At 46.9% G+C, this 27,567-nt stretch overlaps 1 protein-coding gene across 3 annotated transcripts in view; it reads left to right on the forward strand.

Annotated features, from left to right (window-relative positions):
* SSH2 (slingshot protein phosphatase 2) overlaps positions 1–27,567 on the forward strand; it is an 88,227-nt gene that overhangs the window by 35,738 nt on the left and 24,922 nt on the right. For 2 of the 3 annotated variants that reach the window (XM_032129633.1, XM_032129634.1), the window contains 2 exons: positions 22,490–22,593; positions 27,249–27,313. In XM_032129633.1, coding sequence (XP_031985524.1) covers positions 22,490–22,593; positions 27,249–27,313 — 169 coding nt within the window. Of the gene's footprint in view, positions 1–4,114; positions 4,225–22,489; positions 22,594–27,248; positions 27,314–27,567 lie in introns of those variants that run through there. The other variant, XM_032129635.1, reaches the window with a different exon arrangement.

The following is a 27,567-nucleotide window of genomic DNA, read 5'->3' on the forward strand; positions in this document are numbered from 1 at the left end:
TAAAGAACAAACTTTCCACATGTGCAGTAAAGGTGGCTGAGCAGGCACGGCTGTGGCACATTGCTCGGCAGGGAGAGGATGTGCTTGGGGGTGAGGGGGAGGTTTGTTTGTCTAACACAGCCGCTTAACGAGTTTTTTTCATAATCCCCTGAAAACATGGGTCTGAGTTCTGCATTGCCTTATCTGTGATGCTGGTAATAATGATTGAGGGCAGAATTCCTATGTGTGACAGCCTCCCACTGTCCCCTTTACCTTGAACATGACTGATGTTACAGCTATAGTACTTTCTATATTTGTAGGGAGAGAACATTACTTGCTTTTGTAGAGAGTTCCTGGACTTCAGTCCAAACAGACTTAATACCCAACCCTTCACGCCCACCGGAGTTAGAGACTATGACAGTATATTGTGTTCATTAGGGCTCTCAAAAAGAGAGAACTGAGGGGACCAGAGGAAATCTTGCTTGTAGGTGTACTCTAAAATGAAAAGAGATCATCATGTCCCCCTTAGTGTAGACTAAAAATTGAAGATGCCTAATAAGACAATCATGCTCCAGATTTAATCATCTTAACATGTGAGCAGACACTCAGCAAGCCCCTGTGGGATAGGAGTGGGTGGAACATGATGACACCCACACCTTTTGTGGTCTGACAAGAAGCAGCAGTTCAGCCTGAAGCTGTTGATCTTGGATGGAAACAGAAGCTTGATGAATGCCCTGTTTGCATGTGGACTATGTGCACTGACAGGACTGGGTGTCCAGCTCTGAGCATGCCTCCTGCAAGTGTCAAATGTGGGCATGCCAGTGCCAAGCCTGACTGGAGCACTTTGTGTTGACCTGTGCACCGAGGCCTGGGCTGGCCAAGGAAAAGCCCATTAGCAAGTGCAGGACACAGAATTACATCACTGCAAGATCAGAAACTGCTAAAATGCAGCAGGAAAGCGAGACAGCTGAAGGTACTGGTGCGAGCTGCTGTGATGGTGTAGTTTTGCAATGCGGACACCGGTGAAAATGATGACTGTATGAATAAACAATATGTTGTCAGCCTTGTCTCCCAGACCGAACACTACAAGTCAATATGAGAGATTCGTGCATGCACGTTCCCCTTCCACCCCTCAAACTTCTCTTCAGAGGCAGCTCTGGTGGCATTGCCTGTGCTCCGCCCTCCTGAATTGCCTGCTCAGACATCTCTCATGTTCTTTTAGGTTTTTTTTCCATTGTGCTTCCATAACTGGTTCTAGCTGCTGCCTTAGTGTAGCAAAGGTTTTGGGATGGGTGTTTTTACAGTGTATCTCACGTGCTGTATATAACTCCACTTTATTAGTTTGTGTGGTGTTCAAAGGTTAAATGGATCCTGCTGTCCCATAGGCTCGTGGTGTTGCAGTCCCGTGCAGAGTTTGCTGCCTGCTCCGCTCGACCCCGCTGATCCCATGGCCTCCTGGGGAGTGCGAAATGCCGAGGAGAACTCGGACAAGCAGTGCCCTTTTCCCTGCAGCAAAGTGTCATTTGGTGCACTGAGCTGGGCAGCACTGGAGACCCCAGACGGGCATATTTACATCATGTCATGCAGTGATTAATGGCTCTGCTCACATGCTCTGTTGCGGCACGGTGGTGATTTAGGCTGCTACCTGTCATCACTGCAATCTCGTGCACTTTAAATTCTTTGTGAATTTGTCCCAGCAGAGTGCACCTGCTTCCAGCCAGGAGCAGTTTCTTGGCTGTCTTGTGACCTGCTGCCTAAACTCCCATCTCGTGCATCCCCTTCTTTCTGCGTGCTCCTTGCTCTTGCACGCTGAGAGATCGAGTTACTGGGTCTAAACTTTTACTTATGTCTAAACATAGGAGCAACTTTAATAAAGACATTTGAGTTGTTCCTTAAGTCTGATTTTAAAAAGCAAAATATGAAAATAACACAGCACTTAGTGCTGTTGTCTAGTTGACAAGGTGGTGATGGGTCAAAGATTTGACTTGATCTTGGAGGTCTTTTCCAGCCTGAATGATTCTCTGAGTCTACACAAATGGACAGTGGGAACAGAAATGCTAATCTCACTAATGTGTACCTGGAGGCAGTGCCAGTCTCAGGCTGGGGTTTCAGTCTTTTTGGCAACAAACCCAGGTTCAAATAGCTTTTATTAGTGCAGATTACAAGATATGAACTTATTTGAGGATTTCCTATTTCTGTTCTCTAAAGGTTCAAAAAGAAAACAAATGGGATATTTCTGTCATCACTTGGTTCCCTGGCATATGGAGATGCAGAGCATGATTGTATTAATCCAGGACTAATTCATTTACAAATCTATTATCCATATGTTATGAGTAGCTGCTTGTAGTTAATCAGTGCACTTGTTTTCAGCAGGTTTTAAGGGCTTGCCTTGTAATGGTTGTTGCGTGTAAGAAATCTGACGTGTCTGGACAGTATCTAAGTACATTTAGTCTTCTACAATGCTTGAATAAAGCCCTTAAGTTATTAATTAGAATAGAACAGAAGTTCTGGGCTTGTTTCTCAGTCTGTGAATGTGTGGTATGTGTTACTACTGAATATGAGGTTCTTGCCAGTCTCTTGACCTCTGGAAGGATTGAGTTACCCTCCATTTCTTAATGTCCCGATTTTTCCATTGCTTCTTGCAGCCGACTTCATTCTTGCCTAACAAAATGATTTTTTTTTGGCATTGCAGCAAGCTGGCACTGCATTTTCTTTACAGCTGTGAGGCACCATTACCAGAGCTGTGCTCTTGGCTATATAGGATGACATTGCTTAAATTAATGCAACCAAACAATATCCTAGCAAAACTTGCAGAATCACAAATTGCACTGCTTTGCCCTTTTCTCTGCCCATCCCTGAAGTGGGGATGGTCAAGACCTTTCAGACAAGTGTTTTCTTGCTCCTGTCAAGTCTCCTATCAAGACCTGAAGCAGCTGCCATCACAGTGTTGGTTTTTTCAACCTCTCTCTGCTTCTCTGAAACTTTTAGTTAATAACTGGAAATAAAGCTGATGAAGCTTTTGGCTTCCAGCTCTCCTCCCAGATCACAGGAAGCTCTGCAGTGATGCCTTGGTACTTTTTTTATTCTTGAGTAGATGTCATTAACAAGTAGATGTGTTTAAACTCACATCTTCCCCTGGCAGCTCATTTGTGCCTCCTTGCTGGGCATGTGCCACCCACAGCAGATGACTTAAGGCTGGTATATCGTGTTCCTCTGTGCTGGGATGTCATGCATTCCTATGGGAAACACAAAACTGAGCTTGCTTCCAAGGCTCCTCGGTTGTTCGCCCGCGCTGCTTGCTGAATGTAAGGGCTGGAGAATGCCGATCTGGGATGGGCAGTGCAGGGTGGGATCGAGCTGCCCCCGCCTCTCCCCAGTGGAAAACTGTGTTAAGTTTCCCTCGCACTGTAATATCTGAATTCCCAGCAGCCAGAGGACCAGACTTTTGTTCTAAATAACTTCCTTTCTTCCTTTTCTCGAGGGGCGATGGAGCTAAAGATTAAACAGCACTGAAAGGCAGCTGCTTCTCTTCTCCTTTGGCAGAAAGCAAGTTGTCGCGTCTCTGCATATGAAAGTTACTGCCAAGAACTCTCCCCCCCGTCTCCTGCAGGAGAGAAATTAAGGTCGTTTCCTAAGCACCCGAGTTGTCGCTGCCTGCCTTTTGCAAAATATCGTTTGATGTGCTGCATCAAACCCGGATGCAGGGCGTGCAGCCTCGCTAGCCTACATCTGAGGGGGGAAAGGAGGGGAAGAAAGGGAGGGGAAAACGAAAAGGGAAGGGAAAAGGAAAAACCGAGCGCACCCGCGCCCGGCGCTGTGCCCCGTCCCTCGCTGCCGCCCGCTGGGGGAACCGGCAGCTGAACTCCGGCCCGTGAGCGGGGCGGACCGCCCGCGTGTCCCCGTCCCGCGTGTCCCCTCCCGGTCCCCGTCCCGCGTGTCCCGGTCCCGCGTGTCCCCTCCCGGTCCCCGTCCCGCGTGTCCCGGTCCCGCCTGTCCCGGTCCCCCGTGTCCCCTCGCTGTCCCCGCAGCCCCGCGCCGCCACGTGCGGTGTGGGCGGGGCAGAGGGGGCGGAGCCTGCCCTGGCCCCGCCCCTCAGGCCGCGCCTGCGCGGCGGGGGCGGCGCGGCGGGCGCGGGGCAGAGCGGCGGTGCCGATGCCGCGGGGCAGGGCGGCCGCCGCGGCGGGGAGCGATGATCCCCTACTTCTCCGATAACGCCGTCATCTCCCAGGGCGCCATCGCCCAGCTGTGAGTACCGGTACACACCGTCGAGACTCCCCGAGACTCCCCTTCCCGGTGCCGCTCCGCCCGCCCCGGTTCCCGGCGGCTCCCCCTGCCCGGGCGTGCGCTGCTCTCACTCCGCTGTTCCCTCTCTCCTCGCCCTCCCCGTTCCCCGTAGTTCGCTCCGCCGCCGGTTGCCTCCGGGCAAACTTTCCCCTGGCCGGCACCGCAGTGTTGGAAGTGCTGATAAGCACCGGCAGCGCCCGGCTGCTGCTGCTCCCTCACCGCTCACTTCCCTGATTATTTTTTTTTTCGCTACCAGTACTCCGAGTCCCATCCGAGCGCTTCTCTCACGGTTACACGGGAGCTGCCCGGGCAGCTCAGGGCTGCGCTTCCTCCCGCCGGAGCCGCTGGTTTCTCGTGTGGTGCCGGTGCGGGGCCCCCGCGGCCCCCCAGCCGGGCTTGGCGCTGACAGCGGGGTACAGATCCCCTGCCCGCATACTTAGGCCGTCTTTTGGGCTCAAAGCAGAGATTAGCCCCTTTATCTGATCTCTCGGCTTATCGCAGAGCGGCAGAGAGGGGCTGCGGGGCTGGGGTGTCCCAGGTCGGAGCCATAGGAGCAGGACCGAGACCTTACATTCAGCACCTGCGGGTGACAAGGCAGGGACGTGAGCTGCTGCCAGTTGTTAAGTAGTGTCAGTCTTGGGCAGCCCCAAAATGCAGTGTCTCCGTGTCCCAAGCTAAGCCGCATGGAAAATCAGGCTCTCCAGCTGCACACCCGCCTTTGATGTGCAGATATGAATAATCATTTAATTTATAAACAATTAACAGCCACTGCCTGAGTCGTGGGGTTTGGCTGGAGGGATTAAGGAGGGAAGTGGCAGCTATGGGGTGGTAGATAAGGAGTACAGAGAGATAGTCACTGTGGTCTAGCCACGCTTGATACTTCTTTAAAGAAGCCAACGGATTGCTTTATCTCTTGGAAACATCATGAAAGGCTTCCAGATAGTGGGATAAAGTGCTGGGTCCCACCTGGAACTGTGTTCTTGTCACAAGAAGCTTCTGCTAGAACTGCAGCTGCCGTGCACTTACGAGGTCTTTAGTAGATATCTCTGCTTATGCTTCATATGGAAATGAGTCCCCAGCTCCTGTGCCTTCTTTTGTGAGCGCTAGCAATCACTGCTGCAGTTGGTAATCAGTTTAGTTAAGTGTCTCTGAGCCTTTCATACTCAACCCAAAATGTTTGTAGTTAGTAATTTTTTTCCGCTCGCAGTGTTGCCTGTAAACATCAGGGCTTTCCCTGCGGTTGCTGATAATGTAGGTTTAACAGAGATGTACCTAAACTATTCTTCCAAAGCAGTGATGCAAACAGGATATGCCCTGGGCTTCGGGAAGTTGCAGTAATTCTGGAATTGTGGCGAAAACCCCAACATACTGTAGGCTGAAACATTTCCTTGGAACTCCGGATGATTTACCGAGCTAGAGTAGGTAGCCAGGTAACAGTTTAAGTGCTTTTAAGGTGTTTGTTTTATCCACCGCTCAAACACTTAACCCGCACTTGGAGACTGTACGGAAAGGGATCAAAAGAGAGGGGAAATGCTGTTCGTCTCTGCTCCCTCCGTCACATGTCACACGGATCCCTGCAGCAAAGTGCCTCGTGGTAGTTTAAATGGACACTTGGTTGGAAGGACCACCCTTTCCTTTTCTGGGGAGAGAGATAACAGAGTTATCAGAGTGGAGCTTACACTGTCATTTGCCTCCTGCAAGGGAAGATTAATAAGCATGAGAATGACAGAGCTTTTGGCCCACGCAGAAGTGTTCTCACAGGGCTGAGTGCTGGATTAATATTTTGCTAGTGTTCTCAATCAGGATGGTGCTGCAGCTCTCGGGCTGGCGTAATAAAGGCCAGTGTTTAAAGTTTGTGCTCCTAATTACAAGTTCACAAAGGCTGATTAATGTTGGATGTCCTTATTTCATCATGGACAAGACCTAAAAATCCAGATTTAGTTGTTTGCTATGCTAAAAATGTGTTCTCTGTGGAGTGGGAAGGGCAGTGGTGACCCAAACATTATCAGAAACTTCTGTTTCAGTGTATTCTTTAGTAGATGTATTTGGCTGATCAGCTCTGACTTTCCGAGATCAGCAGAAATTACTCTTGTGTTGACGCTTTTAGTCAGTAATGTAGTCAGCTGGTCTGAGTCTAATTCATTTCAGGTTCACAAGGATTCAAATAATGTCCGGGAGACTTGTGTTTATCAAAATGCTCAGAATTTATAGTTGTAACTTGTTCCAGAAAGTCTTGCTACTCTCACTGAACCTAGGCGGAATTCTGCTGATTAACTGGTTTGTTTGTGTGTAGGATTCAAAATTTACTTTGGTCTACTAAAACTCTAAGGCAGCTGATGGAAAAGATAGAAGGAAAAAAGCAAAGCTTCAGATAGTCTGCAAATATCAAAGAATTTTTAATGAGAAACTTGGAGGAATTGCCATGGATCAGTTCTTCCTGCCTGTAGTCGCTTCCTCTGCCTCTGGCCAAGTTTTAGTTATTTAATCCATTGCTGGTGTCCCTGAAGTGGCTTTTCCAAGTTCCTCTGATAATGCCAGATTCCTCTGTCACCCAGTTTTCCTCTTTATCTCAGTGACAAAGCAGGATGACCCAGTGATCAGGGCACTCACTTGGGGTTTGAGAAAACCCAGCTCTTGCTTTCACTGTGCCACATCCTTCCTGTGTGAGTCTCACTGGGCCGTGCTCAGTCAGGGAGTGGGGCCAGAAGGTGCAGAGGAATGCTCAGCCTTTGTTCTGAACCTGAGGATTGACCACCTCACTTGGGTACTCACGTCCACCTGGCATTCTGGGGCATATTTTGTTGTGTTTAAATACTTTTGACTCTGCCTTGACTTCCTTTCTGCCAGGCTGCAGTGGGAGTCCTCCCTGGGCACACATCGAGCACATGTTGAAGCACCCCTGTCCTGTTTACTCCTTCATCCTCCAACACTCGGGAGCCAGATGGATCTAAAAGCACAGATACACTCACTGCTTTCCATGGTTCTCCTGCTTGCCTTGTACCAGTCTGTTTTCTATTATAAGATGTTAACTCACAGTTTTTATATGTATTTTAAACTTTGAGGGGGGAAAAAAGGAGCAGGAGTAGACACTTTCTTGACAGCATTGTAAGTTTATGGCAGAGCTCTTAGGGGAAAAAAATAAACCAAGAAGTTAAACTGAATTATTTTCAGCAATAAGTAGACACAAAATAACCTTTCAGACCCGGCTTAGCAGCCTGTTGCTCTCTCCCGTAATCAGTTTTCTTCTAAGTGACAACCCTTGCGCAGAGTGTGAAGAAACAACTCTTCACAAGAAGAGGAAGTTCTGAGGCTGTGCAGGTAATTACAGACTGTACAGTAAATTACAACACTGGGTAATTCAGGCTCATTGTGTTGCCACCTCCGTGCTGTAACCTGTCTGTGTGCCCGGTCTTCTTGGCCCTTGTCCTCCCCCACCCCTTTCATTTTCCTCTGTCAAGGGGCTGTGGCCTTTATGGTGGGAAATTTCATGACCACCTAATCTTGACTTGTGCCAAGTGCCAAGTCAGGAACTTAGATAGGTGTGTGGCTGCTGTTGCCATTCTTTGGAGAGCTGCTTATTTATTTATTTCTTGTATGGGAGGCCTTACAACCTTTTTATCTCCTCACAATGTTGTTGCTGCCAAAACCCTTGACCGTTCAGCAATTAGACTGCAAGCCTCTGAGCAGCGTGTTATTGGAAATCTTTAATTGCTTCTGTGCCATTGTAAAGCACTGTAGCTTTGTGAGTATTTTACCTTTGTGCTGAGAGTCGATGATATTCAAGAGCTGAGGAGGAGATGCTTGGAAACTGCTGCAAAAAGACTGGAAGATCAGAAGAGTGATTCCAGTTGCCACTGTCAGCTCTAAACTGAAGTTGCCTTGTGAGCTGAGGGTCGCTCTGGTTGGAGGTGCTTGAAATGCAGAAAGCACTTGTTTAGCCCTTCATCTCTTGTAGAGGCTGGTGGGATCAGGGCAGACTGCAGCAGTTGTTTTCTCCCTTTAAGTGTGCATTGTGTGCTCAGGGTTTGTATGAGGCTGCAGAAGACAGCCTCATACTCCATCAGGGATGTGATGGGAATGTGCAGGCAGGGGAACCTGACCCCTTACCCTTCCTGCCCACCCCTCCACGCAGCTGAGCTCACCCTGCACAGTGGATGGGCTTCCTGTTGACAGAGCAGAGTTGTCGGGGATTTCTCATCTTTTTTATTTCTTTGCTGCTTGTGATGAAACAAATGCGATGCTTAAGAGGCCTCTTACTACCCACTGATTACTAAAAACTACTCAAATAGGTTGTGGTATTTGGGTAAAAGTAGTATGGTCTGTGCAGAGTTGATCATTAACTAAGCCAGGGCTGTATTGTTCATAACTACTTTTCCTGTTTGGCTTTTCCTTTTATTCCCCTGGAAGCTGTGGGTATTTGTCCCGCCGATCCTTCCTGGTAAGGGCTGGAAGAGAGACAGAGATGGTTATCGGACATCAGATCAAAACCTGAGCCACAAACCAGTGTTTCAAGGACAAACCCCCCACACACCACCCTTTTTAAGCAATATGTTTTAGTTAGGAAGCCCATGCTGTTGGGCTGCCAAATTAATGTTTTAAAAGGATTTAAATGGTAGAGTTGACTCTGAGATGGTGTTGTCTTGAAACATCTGCAGATGTTCCTGTCTCTGGAAATGCTTGGGATTTTTCTAAAGACCACAAAGCAGAAGGACCCCAGTGAAATTATCAGCAGAAAAAGAAAGACCTTTTGGGGCCAGTTAATAGCTGGCTGGGATTTTTTTTTGCAGGACTCTATGTCCTTGCACCTTTATCACAGAGCCCCTGGTTAAAATATTGCTTCATTGTTTTTCAAACAACTTCAGGCTAACTTTCTTGACAGTTGCTTCTTACTAGTGTTTGTGGGGTCAGAGAAAGTTTAAAATTCTGTGTCCCATTTTGCAGTAGGCTCTGAAGAGCTGCTGTCTCCCCTGCATTGGTCTGACAAACAGCATTTAAATTATCAGCCTGTATGGGCCTAAAACTAGTTCAGCAAATATTTTTCTCCAGTGTAATGGATGTAATGTGTACAGAGCAAATCTGCAACTTGAGTTTCCAGCCATGGTGTTTCATAGCAGCTGGTTGGAGACTCAACTTTTCACAAACACACGGAGCAAAACTCACTCCTGTCCTTAATACTGAACACTTTTGCTGAAGTATCCCAAAGCCACCCCTTTGGTTTGTGCGTGCATTTGAGCCAGAGCTTGGATTCAGCATCTTGGGAAGGAATTGGAGACTGGCAATAGCTGTTCTGCAGCCACCTATTGCTGGGTTGTGTGGGATTAACCAAGTGTTTTGTGACAGAAGCTTTCTGGTTCAAGGACATCAGCTGGTGGACGAGGGAGGGTGAGGAGAAGAAAAGCCTGTAAAGGTAAACTTGAGACAAGTCCCAGAGTTGCTGAAGGCTGGGAGTGACACAGGAATCCAAACTGGAAGATCTCCATGTAGGGTTGGCATTTCTTGGCATTGGCAGCTTTATAAATTTGGGCGCTTCTAAGTATATTGAGGCTACAGACTCCTTGTTCAGTGCATATCCCTGTTTATCCAGTACTTACCTGCCCCTCACCAACATCATGTTCAGCCCTTTGGGCTCTCTGGTTTACTTGCAATAAGCCATTTAAGCAGAATGCTTTTCCTCAAAACACCTTTGTTACAAGTAGGCTAAATCCAGACTGCTGAACCAGAAATTATTGAGTCCTTTCTTTTAAACAAATGATCTTTGTCACTTATTAGCAAACTCCTTCATTTGTTCACACACTTCTCACAATGGCTTAATGAGCTCCATGCTGTCCCACTGGCCAGGGCTGGCTCCTGCCCGGGAACTCCGCAGGTCAGGGTCTGAGTTGCAGTGTTAAACCTCCAGCTTTTCCCTGGAAGAGCACAGATCTGTGACATCTGACTGTTGCAGTGTGGCTTTAGTGGAGGCACTGAGGTGGATCAGAGTAAGTTCATCCCAAGGTCCAGAGCTGTCTGGAGTGCCCAGGATGGATTGGGACCCCTGTTGAGTTGAGCTTGGAATTGTCTGCACAGTGGTATTACCGTGTATAATGTGCTGGATTTCCTCACTCTCTGTGATTTGTTTGCCAGCATGAAGAGAATGAATTTGCTTCTCTGAGCCTCTTGTTGCCCTGCAGCCTCTTTTCTTACAGTATCCCAATGGGATACTTTGGAGCGGGCGGGTACCTGTGGCTTGGCTCAGTCACCTCTAGCTGACAGACAGGCACGGACAGCCCTGTTCTGGGTGTATTGCTGATGTTTTGTGACACTCCAAATGGCAAGTGGGACTGGTGTAGGGTCGTTTTGATTGGCAAATGATAAATTTACCTTGGTCAGATTATAATGTAAGGGGGAATCTCATTGGCACAAAGGTGTAAAAAGCTATAATTTGTTTTATCTTTGTCCTTCTGTTAGTTTGCTGCTTGCTTTCTGCAACCCGATGCTGAATTAAAATGAACCCAAATTGTGGGAGGAGTTGCACTGGGGTTTTTGTTTGTTTAGTTTGTTTGGGTTTTTTTGAGGGCTCATTGCATGGTGGTGTGTGAAGAGCTTGTCACTGGCTTTGTTGTTGTTATTGTTAGGGTTGGTTTGTTTTTTTTTTTCCTTTATTTGCTTTGTAAAAGAGATGAAGAAATCAAAAAACAAATGCAAAGTAGAACAGCCGCATTCCTCTGTGGCGAAAAGACCGAAAGCCAGTTAGTCTAAATAAAAACAAACAGTTTGTCAGCACCATTCCTGGCCCTCCTGTTGGTTTGCCATGATGAGAAAATTACAAGAAAACAAAAGAGGAATATCCATGTGCCTCGATAGCAAATGAGAGTGACACAAACATGCGCCCCAGAGGTGGGTGATGCTGTGTCCAGAGTGTGTGAACATGACTGGTGTGTGGGGGTGTCTGAGCCGGCCCAGGAGCCACTTTTCAGAGAGCACGGTCAGGAGATGGGCCAGGACATCACCCAGATTCCCAGCACAGTCCCCAGCAAAACCTTGACACTGCTGTAATCTTCCTGTCTCTTTTGTCCTTAGTTCCTTCAAGTACATCATGAAATGTTCTATGAGAGGCTCTCTAGCTTGAAATTAAGCAAATATCTATTCTGGAGCCTTTTAAAAAGCTGTTTAAGAGCCTTTTCCCTAAAGTACACTGTGTTCTTGTTAGAGACTTCTCTGGGTCTGTGGTACATAGCAGTGTTTAGTATTCTGATGGTCTTTCTACTTTAATGTGTGGTTTTTAAAGGGGTTTCTATGCTTTTAGGAAATAGGAAGACCTGAGTTAACCACAGAAAATTGGCTGCCAAACTGCTTAAAGTGCTAATTCTGCTGAAATTTAGCACCTGACTTTTGCAGGGATAAACACATCTGGAATCTCTAGTCTTCTGAGTTCAAACTTCAGTAAAATAAAACTTTATTTAATGTGTTTCCAGTCTGAGTCTTAGTCAGCAAAACTTTGCAGAGTTTTTATGTTGGGTTAAAAACTCCTTTATATGCATTTTGAAGTAAAGCATTGACATCCCCTTTAACTGAAAGTCGCATGAAGGTGCTAAAAGAGTTGGTTAATTTGCAGCTGTGCTGAGAAATCACAAATGCTAAACTGCAGGGTGATGCTTCAGAATGAAGCACGTTACTGTTTTTCCTTTAATTCACTTTTTTTGTGAGCAGATACCATGAAGAGCAGATGGTTCATGGTACTGCTTCCCTGCTTGTATTTAAAGTAGCTGTATAAAACCATTTCAATTCTTAGGAACACCTTGAAGAAGTTTTCTTGTCTCCTATTTAGAAGTCTCCTTTTGCCTGTTGGGGTGCCCTTCGTTTCAGCTTTTATTTAAGTCGGGAGATGCTGTGCTGGTGTTAGACATCCCACAGTCTGTCAGCTTCTGTTTAAAGTGGTGTATGATGAGTGATTAATGGAAATTATTTCGGGAATAAAGGACTCCTGGTAAGCTGATCCCTATTCAGAGCACCAAAAGAAAAAGCAGAGTCACAAGGGATGTTGTCTCCAGGAAGAACTTGTAACATCCGCAGGGGGAAGAGTTGGATTGGAAAGTGATGCTGAGCTTGCATTTTGAAATGGATCATAATTACATCTCGTGGTCTGATTTGGAGAGCTTTTCCTGATGGCTCCGGAGGCTGATTGTCACTTACACCAGCAGGATGTTGGAGTGTTTTCCGTGGCTGCTATCAGGGTAGGTGTGCTGTCCTGGATGTGTGTGCTCTGAGCTCCTGGGGACAGGCAGCCTTGCCTCTACAGGTTGTTACCCCATTCCCTCAGTGCTGGGTCGCTTAACCCAAAGTGAAGCTATGTTTCTTCTTTGGTTTGCAGCTTTAAATCGAATCTGAAGCTTGTATTGACCTTCCTTGTGCAAAGAACTGTCCTTCTAAGGACTTCTAAGTGTTGCCCTTAGAATCCATTAAACAGAATCCATTAAACTATTCAGCTATAAAATGCTTCTGATCATTTGTCTTTGATGATTCCTCACTTCTAGCTGATTAAAATTTCAAGTTATTAGTTGCAGCCACATTTAAGTTTGTATTCCCTTAATTGTGGCTTCCCTGTTCCCTTGAATGAAGTCTCTGGTGTATTTGCAAGGGGGAGCAGATCAATGGCCCGATTGCAGGCTGTATCAGCACAACAGGTAAAGCTCCCTGTGACTTCCAGTTTCAAATCAAAACCTATTGAAAGAAACCTGGCACGTGGCAGTTCTCTCTGAAACAGCCCACAAACCATCTCACATCACTGGCTGCTGCTGACTGTCCTTTTTGCTAATCTAAAGGGACAGTCATTCCTAAACCGATTTTACTGTTCTGCTGGAAACTGTCATTCAGGGATCAAATACCATTGCAGGGGAGGATGCAATAAGAATGAGAGAAAATTGAAAGTGCTGAGTGCTGCAGAAGTTAAAATACTGAACAAATAACTTCCTTCTATATTTTTATGAGTCAAATCCAACAGCCTCTTGATGATTTTTGATGCTTTTGGTAAATAAGCATCTGCTTCTTCTTAGCAAGAGGAAAAGGCTTATTATTCAGCATTGATTTCTTTGTGTAGAGACAGAGTGGTCCTTGTTTTGGTGCTCTATTTACAGGGGTCTGTTAATGTATTTACTGAGGGCAGCCAACAAGGCTGTGATCAGAGCCAGGCAGCTTCCCCAGCGTAATTCCTCCATCCCATGCCCTGGTTGGGGTGGTTGCAGAGCTGAGTCCTGGCGCAGTTCCCTTTCTCAAGGCAGCAGGAGCTCTGCTCCTTGGCTGACCACAGCCATGCTCGGTGCTGGCCACATCCACCGTGACCAAAAAAAGATGGAGCAGCGTCCTTCTTGACCACTTACATCCTGGGCCTGTGCCTGGGGAAGCTGTGGCTGCCGAGGAGGGGGTGGGGGGCACAGGGTACCCCTCCTTGAGTGGGTGCTGGGGACTTGTCAGCTCCCGGTCACACCCATCTCAGGGAGATGGCCAGCCTGGCCGTGGTTCAAGCAAGTCAGTGATCTCCTTCCATCTGTAAAGTGCTGGACATGCTTTGTCTAAATATAGGGGACCCTGGACTTGGCTGTGGCGGGGCGGGACAGTATGTTGACCTCAGTGTGTCTCCTGTGACACTTGTGTTACAGTTGTATTTAGAGCAGATGGGTCCTTCTTGTGCGACGCTGCCAGTCAGGCCAAACATGGTCAGGTCTGGGACAGTGACATGCAGGGAGATTAGCATAAAAATTTGTTGTAAAATATCCTGTCTTAAATGCATTTAAAGGTAGTGGGGGGAGACTTGGTTGTTAATCAACTGCTCCGGGGTCTGTCAGCTGTCATTTAAAGTTTTAAAAGAAAGGTGCTGTGTATGAAGGCAATGCTTTCAAACTCTGGTGGCAGAGGAGATTACTGTGTTGTTTAAAGATAATCGACATGGACTGTGTTAATTAAGAGAGAAAAAAGATAAGTATGTGTCAATCAGAGGGGTGCTGTACCTGAGGATTAACTAATCAAAAAGCCGGTGGTTATTTTTCTCTGTTCCTTGATGCAATAGATTCTCCTTATGAAGTTTTCTCATGTTGATTGAAGTGTTCTTAAGAATGTATTTGTGAAAGCATTTTGTTGGTACCACAGCAGCTGGCTCACTTTGGGCAGGCTGAGCTGGTAGGAGCACGGCACATGGTGCTAAAACACTGTGGAGTGTTCTCCTGGGTATTGCTGTCTTGCTCCGTGAACCTGGTGGTATGCATTAAAAATGCCCAAGGATGTTTAAACAGTATATAGCACAAGAAGAATGTCATGTAGAGTTTTCATCTGGGAATGTCTTGACTTGGAGACCTGGAAGCCTTTGGGGGACTATCATGTAAAACAAATTCCTTTCATGGTCTCACTTCCGGTCTGAGTCTCTTGCTTTAAAAAGTGCAGAGAATCAAATTTCTTCTGTAAACACCAAGTACCCGGATTTCTTAATCAGCATCCTAATTGTGTTAGCTACCCCCTTTCTAGTCTGTGAACCGCCGGGCTCGGACTGCAGGAAGAATGATTTTGTGCATATCTTCAGTCTTGAATTCCAGGGACATCAGAACTTTGTTTGCACAACTTGTTTTGCGGTTGCTTTTTGGAATCTTTTTCTTTCTCTCTGGGTGGATTCCCTGAAGCTGCCTTGGAGGCTGAACATGGGCCACCAACACGTGCTTTGCTGGGACTCCCTCAGTGTTGCATAGCCAGGGAGATGGGCAGTAAAGCATTTTGCTATTCATGCTGCGTGGAAAATGGGTCGTTTTCAGTCTGTGATAACTTAAATCCATCCCTGTTTAACTCCCTTCTTCATTGCCATGGTGATCCTACAGCCTGCGCCCAGGTTTGTATTCCTTGAAATAAGTCATTACCTGACAATCTGGCATCAGCAGGGTGTCCCCCCAGCCTGTGCTGCTTCATGGCAGTGACAACAGCCACAACTCAACACATCTCCCCTTCCCCAGCCTCAGCACCAGGACATTCCCTCCCTTCCAAGGCTGCTGAGCGCTGGCAGAAGCGATGGGGACAAGCTCAGCAGCGAGGTGACACAGGGAGGGCTGTGTGAGGCTTACTGTAGGAGCACGCGCTCAGCAGCAGCCCAGTGAAACCCAATCTGGAGCTGCCGGCAGCAGGCTGGGCACAGGGCTGGGTGGTGAGGATGCAGCTGGTGCCCGTGCCAGGGCTCTGCCTGCATTGCCTCTGCTTTAGGGGTTCGTTGAGCTGGTTCATCCATAGGCCAGGAGTATGAGGGGAACAGGAAACCCACATGGACTTTCACTTCCATCATACACTCTAAAATGTTGTCCACCTTAAAACAAGACCTAATCTGCTTTCCTTTGCCTGTAATGAATAAATCCCAGCCCTGCCTGTGAGGGAATACATTGGATGTGAGTATGAAACTCAGTCCTGCAGAGCGAGCCTCAGGGCATCGGGAGGCAGAGGAATGCTGCAGGTGGTTGGGGTTGTCTCGGCACAGTGCAGCCCCGTTGCAGCTGCGTGGGTTGAAAACTTGGGCTGCAAACAGCAGCTGTTGTTGCTCTCTTTGCCGGCAGCGAGGCAGGGATGAGTTTCTGGCAGGGATAAGTTTCTCAGCCCAGAGCTGTTGTCTTCTGTGCAGTCTCCAAAGGTCACCACTGCTCTCTCTCCAGCGTACCCAGGCTGCCCAAGCTCTGAAGTTTGCAAAGTTATTTCTGGAGCTCAATTCAAATGCTGTGGTGGCAAAGGAGCTCTAATGGCATGTCATGGTTGGTTCCAGCAGTGGATGTGGCTTGCAGACTGGTAACTCACTCAGGTGTTAAGTGGGTATCAAAGCTCCCCACAGCCTGGTGGGATGACCTGAGGCTGGTTTGATCCTGTCTCTGAAACTGTGTCTGAGCGTGCTTGTTTCATGCACCTGAAGCAGTTGTTCTTCACTTAACACACAGCTGTGGTCATCAGGGTTCCCTTTGGCAAGTTGTATCCTCTCTGAATTCAGCAGAAATTCTCTCCTTGTTTGGAGCAAGGAAAAGGAATTAGTCTTTTGGAATTCAGATTCACACCCATCCATCCTCACCTTTGACTGTCTTCTGGCAAACTGTGAGTTTTTCCTGTTGTCTTAGTTTGGCTTCAGAAGTTGTCCATATTGCAGCCCAAAGCAAGGGAAAGGTGACTTGGTGCTGGTGAGAAGGGATCAGTAGGTAAGTTCATGTGGACGAGTAACAGTTGGCATTGCAGATCTTTCTGTGATGATGCCTGTCTGTGTCATGGAAGCTGAGTTCTCTCTCCAGGGAGCCCCACCTTGGAGAAGAGGAAGTGCCTGTAGACAGTTCCTTTTTTTAATAAAAGAAAAAGGCACAAATGCAGATGTTGCTAAAAATGCAGTTTGCGTCAAACCCCTGAACCCAAGTAGGTTCCCACGCTTGGTTTGTTTTTCTCTTTGGGCTGTTTCTTAACTTGCAAAAGTGCTGAGTGGTGAGAGGTGGCCTTTGGTGGAGAACCACTTCCCTTTTCTCTCCCTGCTGACAGTGTGACTGACCCCTTTTCGGTAAGCTGTGGTCCTTGTTTTGCTCGGCACTGAGTTTGTTTCTGTTTTGGGTATCAGAGAAGCCTGCACTTGTCTGTGTTTGCTGCCAGCTGACCCTGTTAATACAAATGTCAGTGCAGGGCAATCCTGAATTACCCTTAGCGTTTAATTTTCCCTGTAGGGTTTTGGTGGGTTTTCTTTATTAGTACGTGGTATTGTGCTTTACAGAGCCCCGAGATCTGGCCTCTGTGTGAAGAGAATCAAGCATCTTCATCCCTTGCCTAGGAGCAAAGGCTTAAACTGGAAGCCAAACATTGCTTGCCTCTATTTAATTCGTTAATACTGTAGGCAGTTATTAAACCAGGTGCTTTAAAAAGTAAACAAGGGAAGTAGGGATGTTGTTTATTGAAAAACAAACTACAGTGAAGGTGAAAGAGACACTTCCCTGGGGAGGGATGCTGGAGGAATGCGATGTTTTATCTGGTGTTTGATGGAGAAGTGCCCTGGGCTGTCAGGCTGCACATAATCCAGCTGTGCACCGAGCTGCTGGTGCACCCTTGGCTGTGGGACTGATGCTTTATTAACCAGGACTTTTCTTGTGGGCAGGTGCAGGGAGGGGAGGATGGCAGTGAGAGCTGCCCCCGGAGCAGGTGTGATTCCAGGCCCTAGGCCTGCCTGCAGAGGAAGGGAAACAGCCAGTTTGGGGAGCAGGAAGAGGGAGGGAAGTAGCTTGAGGTGCTGAAAACACCAGCAGGCTGCTGTGCCTGCCCTCCTGTGACTTCTCCCATGCCAGGCCCAGCGAGCTGTGGGGGAATTGCTGCTCTTGCAGGGTGAGTCCTGACTGCTCAGAGCTCGCCCGCATGTCCCCAGCTGCCCTCTCTCCCTCCTTCCACGCCTCGGGAATGAGCTAAGTATTGACGCCTGCTCTGCCACTCCTGCCAGCCTTGGAATTTTGCTGTTTTCTTGGGTTTGTGTTTTGCAGTGGCTGGATTAAGGGAGGATGGTAGAGCTGAGCTGGCAGCTGAGGTGTGCAAGGCAGTATTGGCTGCTCATGTTAGAGCAAAGTCTGGGGGGCTCTTGAGGGACTGCAGAACTCTCTGGTCATGGGGAGCTACAGCTGGAGCCAGGCTTGGCATTGAAATCCCGTTGTAGCCTCTCAGCTCTGTTAGGATGCTGCTTCTGAGCTCTTTTCTGCAGGGCTCTGGTTAATAAATACCCGCTAAGAGAAATTGTATTTCTGTAAATCATACAAGTAGTGGACTTTTATTCAAACGCAAAGTACCTTGAAATCTTCATTTCCCCTACCATCGCTTATCAATGTCCCATTTCTGCTAAGGATAAGGGTGAACAGGGTGGGAGGATGTGACCTCTCTGCAGTGCCCATGTGTCTTGGGCATGGCTGTGAGGAGGTGACAGCACAAGGAGGTTTTGGCCCTTGCCACGCTGACCTGTTCCTGTGTGTTTTGTGGGAGGATGTGGATGGAAGGACTTCTCCTGCTGAGCCTGTCAGGGAATGGTGCCAACTCTCTGGTTGTGCTACTTGGCAAGTGCCTGAGCAAGGGCTGGGCTGGACAGGACAGAGCCTGCTGCAAAGGAGCTGCTCTGATGAGTAAGGAGAGACGACTTTTGGAAAGTCATCCCCAGGCTCGCAATAACTTAATTGTTTATGAGGATAAAACATTGCCAGAAGCTGTTCAGGTGCCTCCTTGCCTTATTCACAAAAAGGTTTTCTCTCCTTTCTCTGTGAAGCAGTTTCAAAAGAAAACTGCAAGGTTTCTTTCTGAGTTTTACACTGAGGACGGAGAGTTTCTCATTGAAGCTGGTAGGTGGTACAGATTCACCTGTCTCCTGGCTGGGAGGCACAAGGCATCATCCAGGAGGTCGTGACAATGCATCCAGTGATCTGTGTTATCACATCTCTTTGGCACAGTCCCTAAACTAGTAACACTTTCTCTTTTGTGTCCTCAAACCAGTGTATTTGGTGTTTGTGCTTGCAGTTTATGAACAGAGCTGTGCAGTATAACATCTGGGAAGGCATTTATTATTTGTTTGCCATCTGTAAGTTCTGTGTGGATCTCATTTTGTAGCGTAATGATAATTTAGTTTGAACTGTGCAGTGATTTCCTTGTGCAGGAGGAGCTCAGCCCTGGGCAGCACGTCAGGGAGCACAGGAATCACTCCTGTTTCCTGCTGTTACTGCTGGTTAGAAACAGAGCCTTCTGAGGGCAGTGTCTGTGCTTTTTGTGCAAAAGGCTTTAAATAGTTCTGATGTGACTTGTACAATTTCTACAAAACCTTTTCTGCGTGGGAGAAAAATTGGTACAAGTCGCAATTTCCGTAGGAGTTGCTTAAGTTCTTCTGCTTGCGTTGGTTCTCTTCCCAGCGAGCAGGGAATTACAAATAGCACATCACTGGTGGCCTTGAGGTTGCTGCTTCACTGCAGAGGTGAACATGGAGCAGAAGGGGGTTTTTCCCCCAGCTGTAATACTGAGGATTGTGAACTCTTTCATAGGTATGTCCTGAGTAAGTCTTCTCCTGAAAAAACCTGCTGTGCAGTACAGAGGACTGATGACGAGCCTGGGGTGCTGATAAAACACAGCTCAGCTCTGTTACCTTTGCCAAGTTGGCTCCTTGTCTTCTGCTGTCCTGGACTCAACTTCTCCCCTAACCACGCTGAGTGTCTTTTAACACCAGTCTGTTCCAGGAGATTGCTTCAAAGAGCACTGAAGCTCCCGTAGGCTCTGGAAAGCCAGGTTTTGTGAAGTATTTCAAAGCCCACATTAGGCTTGGGAGCCATCGAGCTGTCAGCAGGGTGACATCAGTAGTGGATGGCAACACTTGTTCTAAGCCCTAATTGCCCTTTTTACAGACATCTTTTCTGCCTTTTGTGTTTCTGAAGTGTCTCAGACTGGGGCCTGCTGTTAGTGTCCCACCTGAGGAATCCTTTCTCCTTATATATCAGGGGCAGTGTGCAAAGGTGATCTTGCCCTGAAAGATGATGCTTTAGGTGAAGACTGTGGCAGGGACTGTCCAAGCAGGATGGACCCAAGTGGAGCAGCCATCTGAGTGTGGCACAGAGGATATCAGGCCAGTGATTGCTTTTTTTGTCCCTGTAGTGCATTACAGGCACTAAAGTCAGCATCTGCTGAATTTGTTATTAGAGTTACTTGGACTTTCCTAAAAATTTGGTGCCTTTCCTCCAAGGATTTTCTTTACTGCTTGAATCTCAGAGCTAGGGCTTTGTTGTGTGTGTGTATCATGGGTTTCTTTTCTGGATACTGATGCATCTGGAGTTAGGATTGGGGGCAGGTGATGCCAGGAGTGCCAGTAGCGTGTCTTGGCTGCACAGTGAGTGTCCCCACAGCTGGATTTGGCACAAGGCTCTTGTCTCCATGGATCTGCAGTTCTCCCAGCAGTGCTGATGGCCATCTCCTGCCCTCGCTCCTGCCCTGCGGGAGGTGCTGCCCTCCCTGCCTGACCTCCTTGTTCCACAAGAATGATCTGCTTTGCCACATTCTTCAGCCGTTCCAGCCCTTTGTATGGGAAATTACTTTCCCTAGTCCTACCAAGTTACACTTACAGCCTGTGGTTAATGGCCCAAAACAAGGCTCCCCTGGCCTTAGGAGAGAAGGTGGCCTGCTGGAAGGATGCACCTGATGGGAATCTGTTTAGTTCTGCTGCTCTTTCCTCTGCAGGCAGGTGGCTGAGAGCTGGTGATAAGGGAAAGTGATGGAATTGAGAAGATTTTTAACCTCTCAGCCCTCTTAGCTACACACTGCATTATCCACTAAAAATAGTTGCTAATTCCACCTTCTGGGGGAACCTCAAGCACAGGCTAAAGGATTGCTAATATTAGTGGTTGGCTTCACTGATAAAGTTAACTGTGTGAAAGCTGTCTGTGAGTGCTGAATTCTTTCTCCTCCTCTGCAGCCTAACATCTTTTAACAATTGTCTTCTGTGTTGAGATTAGAATGGGAGGAGGAGAATTTATTTTTATCATTAATAATACTACTATTATTTTTTTAAGTGTCCTTAAGATAACTCAGTGTTTCTCTAGTTCAGGTTGTAAGAAACTGTGTAGCTTGAGAACCTTCAGAGGATTTATTTGTCAACAAGAGCTAGAAATGCTCAGTAAAATCTTTTTATGTGAGAATGGTTTGAGGAAACATGTTCAGTGTGCCCAATGAATTTATTGGTTTTTTGGCTTTAACTTTAGTATGGGTAGAGAACTCTGATCCATTTTAATTTAGGATCCTTTTCAAAATTCTGGTTTTTTTGAAACATCCAGAGCATGTTTGACATCTGGTTCAATTTCAGGGAAAAAGTTCTGAGAGAAACTTTGTCACTCAGGAGTGATGAGGGTATGACAGCACGGTCTAAATATTGGGATATGCTGCAGCCTTGGGAAAAGTCTTTCTGACTCCGTGCATCTGCTTTTCTGGAGCTTGGAAAACCTCATTTTTTACATCCCTGGCAGCAAAATGGAGAGGTGCCCAGAAATGTGCTTGAGCTTAGGGGGAAATCCAACTTTAACACAAGCTTTTGTAATTCTTGTACTTCTAAAAATGCAGTCAGAAAAGCCTTTGCTAAAGCAGTCAACCCCAAATAATGAAAATACATGGCAGGGCTTTGTACTCTATTAATTTCCCAGTCCTCATCCCTTAGAGGAAGAGAATAACTAACTAGGTTTGATATTTGTTTAAGTGGAGAAAGGAATAAAAAGTTCCTAGGCTCTTGCTCAGTTGAAGGACAAGCCAACATCTTTCTCAAAGCATGGAGCTGCTGGGATGCACGATGCCAGGGACTCTCCCATCCTGTCTTATCATATTCATCAACCATCCTGTTGACTAGAGAATTGTTTCTGGCTTTCTTCAAAGCCTCTAGGACTGTCTTATCAATTCTGAGAAAAGCAGGAACCCTCGAGTATGCAACAGGATGGCTGAATTGCAGAATCTGGAGTGTGTCTTGCTTTTTCCACGAACCACAGCGTCTCCAAGAAAACAACTGGTAGATGTCCTTAAAATACCAGTTGTTCTTCAGTACTTGAGAATTCTTTATTGTCCCTTTTTACAAACTTCTCTCCTCATGTGACTTCAGAAAGGGCAAAATCAAGGCATAAAGTGATGTCTGATTTCAACAGCATTACAGTTTCTTGCTTTGTGATTTGTAAGTCTTTGAGAGTTAACCATCATGCAACTCACAGAGAGTAGTTTTATGATTTCTTAATCTGTTTTGTACACTAATTTTCTTTTGGCTAACTGCTGAAGGGAGACATTTGTTTCTGCAGGGCATCAGCTGTGTCTGAACCACAAAGCTCGGGGTTAACGGAGTCCATAATTACCCAGATGCGTGGGCTTGTTCTATTCATCACCATTTAGAAATGTGGATCTGTCATCTTGACTTTCAAATCGAAAATGTAGCCATAGGTTAATCCCCTCTGCCTGCTCAGGTTGCACCTCTGCAGGCAGAGTGGCACCAGCACATGTTCTGCTTTTCAGTGTTTCTCTGTTTGTGTTGTTCCCAGTTATGCTTTGAATGTTTGCAGTACTTACATGGAAGGGGGGAAAGTTCTTAACCAACAGAATAATTTGGTCTAAATCACTTCCTTGCAAAAGAACAGAGAATGCATTCAGTGCTTTGAACCTCTCTTGTTCGTTGCTTTTTTCCTTTTTAAAGACAAGACAGTTTTCCTCACTCCCTGTTTCTCTCCCCTTACAGCATCAGCGAAAGCTTCCTCACTGTGAAAGGTGCAGCTCTCTTCCTGCCACGAGGAAATGGGTCATCCACTCCCAGGATCAGTCACAGGCGCAACAAACATGCAGGTAAATTGTGGTATCGATGGCTGGGGCTTGTCTGCTCCCTCTTGTTTCAGAGTCCACCTTCCTTGAGCTCATTCTCACCTGATGATACACGTTTGTCTGGTCCATGTGTGTATTATAGCCTGACCTGCCAGTCTCAACGCTGATAGGAAGGAAAAGTTTCAGAGGTCTCCTGTTCAAACAGGATCATCAAACAAATGAGTGACATCAGGGCAGCAGTCATGACATGGTGGAGACTTGAGAGTAACTGCCCCCCAAAATATCATCCTGTAATTGTAGTCTGAGAGAGGGAGGGGAGGGTTGCCTTCAAAGCCTTCATGCACTGCACTAGCACACCTGAGGTTGTGATACGGGGTGAGTAATGGTCCTTCCTAATCTGAGAGTAACCAGTTATGATGGAGGAAAGGGAGGAGACTTACCAGACTCACACCTCTGTGTGGGGTGAGGAAACCTCTGAGCAAAGTCAGTGTGACTTCTCAGAGCTGTGAGCAGAGTGAGTAATACAGAGTCAGTTACAATTCCGCCTCCTTTATCTGCTGGAAGTTTGATTTGTGGTTTTGCTTTGACTCTCTTTGAAAAGTCGCTCTGAATATTGTAACTCAAACATTTCAGGGTAGGGTATTTTTCATTGGCTATATGGTGCTTAATCACTGATGGAGTTTTACAGGCATCAGATAGTGTGGGGATTTTTCCCTTCCATAAAGCAATCAACAGGAAACAAAAATAAATTGAGACCTTCAGACTTGCAAATGAGACAGAGGTAGAAACAGAGACAGGAGTCAACGTGTTTTGCCAGAAAGTGACCAGGAAAAACGTGATTTGGTTTGGTTCCAGGTGTAGATCCCTTTGTACTTTGACACCATCAAACTCTCATCCACCTCTGCATCTGTCAGAGTTACGTATGTGATGACTGGCCACCTCAAAATCTGTTTGCAAACATATTTATAGAAAAAGTTTAAGTCAGAAGGCATTTAATTATATACTTCCACTCAAACATAGCACAAGTGGTACCCAAATTGCTTTGGTGAGATGCATTAATTACCAGTTGTCAAAAGAAAATGTTCTGATACTTAATTTAAAGCTGGCCTTTCTGGTCGAGAGTGAAGTGAAATGTCCTTTAGCATGAAAGTGGAGTCACCAGACTTTAAGAAGTTTCTCTTGGCCCATCTTGCTTTTTAATCTCTCCAAAGTCCATTGCTGAAGCCCTGGCACTGCTGCCTTGGCTTTGCCTTACTGAGGAGACCCACAGGGGAGTTCTCCTGGTGAACACCTGCAAGGCAGCACAGACAGCTGTTGAGTCTCTCTCCTTGCTGCTTCTGCTTGCTCCAGCTGATTTGCATGAGGTCTGGAGACCTTGGTGGAAAATAATTGCTTGTCTAATCAGCTCAGAGCTCTTGGAAGCCAGATTGCCAAGGAAGCAAATCCGGTGTGTTGTAATTGCTTACAGCGAGATGTTTGGTATTGCCGAGGCTGGCTTGCCTAAGGGGTGGGATTTTTGTTCTTAGAAGACCTATTTTATTCCTGTTTCTTCAGTTTACAGGGTGAGATTTAATGAGACGTCGGTACTTGTCCTTTCCTCAGCTTCCCTGCCTGTCAAGTGATGGGAATGCTCTAGTGACTTTTTTTATGGTGCTTGGAGTTTTCACTGAAGAGAGTCCCTTGTCTGAGTGTGCACCAGATTTCTGTGAATTTTTCTAATATCAGCAGACCAAGACACCAGAGGATCAGTGTGTCACCTTCCTGAGCAAAACATCTGCGCCACCAGAATTAATCAGTGATGTGGAGAGCGTGGCTGGCAGAGTGTGTGCAGCTGCCTCCTTTCTGGGACACTGATAATCCATGCTCAGCTTCCATCCCCATGTGTGACTTATCTCTGGCACACAAAATTAGAAGGGGGTAGAGAGCGGGCATAACTTTCCAGTATGGAATTGCTGCCTATGGATGCAATAGTATTTCAAGTGGCTCCAAGAGCATTTTCTAGGAAGGCTGACTGACCTTCCTGACCTGCCTTTTTAATTCATCAGAGGTGCTAGAATCCGGTGTGAAGAGTGAATGGGTAACAGGAAATCATTAATGCTCACACCCATTTCTCTAATCACATCTCCATAATAGGAATCATTGGCAGATTGACTAGATATGGTACCAGCTGTCCATGCTCCCCTCCCTGGGTGGTCCTGTGCCACCTGGCAAACTTCTGTGGGATGGTGGGCTTGCTTTTCCACAACAAACAACGTTGGAGGAGGCCAGAAAGGGATGTAACTTCCCTGGCGCTTTTGCCATCTCTGGAATACTGTGAATCACTTTTCAGATCCCACCCTCGCCCATGCTTTGCACCTTGCCTGCCAGCTCAAGGAAACAAAAGCATCTGCTCAGCGCAGGACAATGTGATAGGAAGCAGCAGCCCTGACATGAATGCCAGCAAAGCCAGCTCTTCACAGGCCAGGATGTGATATCTTTGTGCTGATTCTGGCATGTTAAAGCCTTTCCTTTGGTTTTTCTTAATCCAGGAAGTTTACAAAATGCCTTGTGTGTTTGGGACTGAAAACGCTGCAAATTGATTAAAGCTGGCCAAGGAAGCAATCCTTTACTTTCCAGCTCTGGAGATCCCAAGGCTGGCACGGGAACAGGGAGGAGTGTGGTAAACTTTCTGAGGATGAAGGATAATGGAGCTCCTTGACTGAGCCTTGCAGAAGGGGTTGTCGTAGAAACTTCCTCTCTTCAAGTATTGAGATAATCCACTAGTCCAGGTGATTTTATTTTTTAAACTCCAGAAACTTTGTCTCTTAAGATGGTCCCTAAATTACTGGCAGCAAGAAGTAGGAACTGCTACATTTTGGAGAGGGGAAAAAGCTGAGGTGAAGCATCTTTGATTTCAGACTAAGACATGTGGATGCTTCATGAGTCAAATACTTGCTGAGCTCTTCCAGGCTGTGGGCAGGAGGTGCAGAGAGACCTTCACTTGTTGACTGACAGTTCTCGACGATTCCCACTGTGGTAATAGCTGCAGCTTGCTGGAACTGAGCAGTGCCATCAGGATTTTGCACTGCTGTTGACGTGGGGAGATCCTGTCATGGCACTCCCGGCAGAACAAGCATCTGATGGATGACTTTGCCTTCCTGAGTACCCTATCTCCATAAATAATTGCTATTTCGGGAGGCTCATGCCAGCCACTCCCAGTGCTGGGAACAATGTCCATGGGCAGGAAGCAGCTTCAGGTGCTTGTCGCCGGTGATACTTTGTGATTTCCCAGGCACTGCTGAGTGCCTCAGTGTTCCCACCCCCAGTTAAAAACGCATTCCCAGATCGCTGACTCATATTCCATATGCTGAAATGTGTTTCAAGGAGGAAGGAAGAAGAGAGCAGGGAATGCAGTGTCCTGTGTAACCCACTCCACGCTATGGGTCTCTATCCCATCCAGAGAGGGGCTGCACAGCCCTTCAGCCTTGCTCTTCCACCAGCTATAAAAATCATTTGGAAACCAGGTACTCTCACTGGGCAGCCTTTTCTTTCTTCCCCTTCCTTTTTTTTGGTATTTCTGGATGCTTCTCCATGTCCAAGGTTTTCCTTATTTCTGAGAATCTGAAATAACATGGGTTCTAGCACCACTGGTGAATCAGAAAGGGAGGTCGGGGAGATTAACCAGCCTTCCTAGCAAAGGTTCTTGTAGCTGATCCTGCTGAATATTTGCTCCCTGCAGTGTTGCCTAAACTCAGCTTCTTTGCTGTGGGGGAGTGGGAGAAGGTAGAAGAGTAAAAGCTCCTCTTCTTGCTGATCTGCGCCACCCACCTGGCAGCCCTGCACTCTCCTTTCTGGGAATGCTGATTAATTTGCCATGTAATGATTGAAAAAGCAGCCCCTTGCAGGAGGTGTTGCTGCTGGCTGGTACTCAGGGGGTGATGTTGGCTCTCTACATACCAGGAGTAGTGCTGAGAAGTCAGTGCAGCAGTGCTGACAGAAAAGCATCTCACTTGTCTTTGAAATGCTCGATGTTTTAGGAACCTGGGACACTTGTCTCTTCTTAATAAGACTTAAAATCACAGTCATGCAGTAAATTTAATTTTCTTTTATTTTTCCTCAGCTTTACCAGGAAAGGTGTTGCAAGCGTTTTCTAGGAAAAAATTATAAAAGTTTGATTTTTTCAGGTGGCAGTTCTTAGCTGCTTTTGGGCAGGGTTGGTACACAACTGTAGGTGGGCATGTGCTGCTCTAAGGTGGGACTAAATCTCACTCCGAAGAGAGGATACTTTTGCCTGGGTAGTAGTTCTGCACTGAGCTGGTGTAAAAGAAATGGCAGATTTCTGTTTTGGAGCATGCGGTAGAATGAGATGTTGAACCATGGGGTGGGGTCCATTTCGACCTAGTTTGACTTGTCTGTCAGAGGAGCTCTGAGTACCGAAACACTGTTCATTTCTGTTCAAAAGGGTAACAGAATTTAGCAGGAGAGAACACGGTAACACAGGAACAGGTGAGCACACAGAGCAAAGAGCAGCTGACTAAGAGATGACAAAACCCCCATCTCTGAGTAGGTGGGAGTGACAGTGACGACACTCCTGGTGACGTGTCAGGTTTCTCGGTGGACATTTGCTCTGGCTGGACAGCCAGGAGCTTGCATGTGATTTAAACTATTTTTGTGCATTCACCTTGCCCTCTTGCCCACAGGGGATCTCCAGCAGCACCTGCAGGCCATGTTCATCCTGCTCCGCCCAGAAGACAACATCAGACTGGTAGGTTGGCTTTCTGCTTATCTCCTGTGAACCAACGCAAAGGTTAAGCACCACTTGACAAATACACCTGTGTAACTCGGGAGCAGTGGTGTGTGTGTGTGTTGGAGTGGTTTCGTCAGCAGGTTTGGGGAGGCTTTGCAACCACAAAGGTAGAAAAGCAGCTAATTGTGAAAGGCCTGCTTTGGTTGTTCGGTGAGACAAATTGTATGGCTAGAAGGTTGTCTTTGAGCCCAGTACTGAGTGTGCTCTCATAA

This window comes from Corvus moneduloides, chromosome 20 (genome assembly GCF_009650955.1).
Source record: "Corvus moneduloides isolate bCorMon1 chromosome 20, bCorMon1.pri, whole genome shotgun sequence".
In the NCBI taxonomy this organism is placed as follows: domain Eukaryota; kingdom Metazoa; phylum Chordata; class Aves; order Passeriformes; family Corvidae; genus Corvus; species Corvus moneduloides.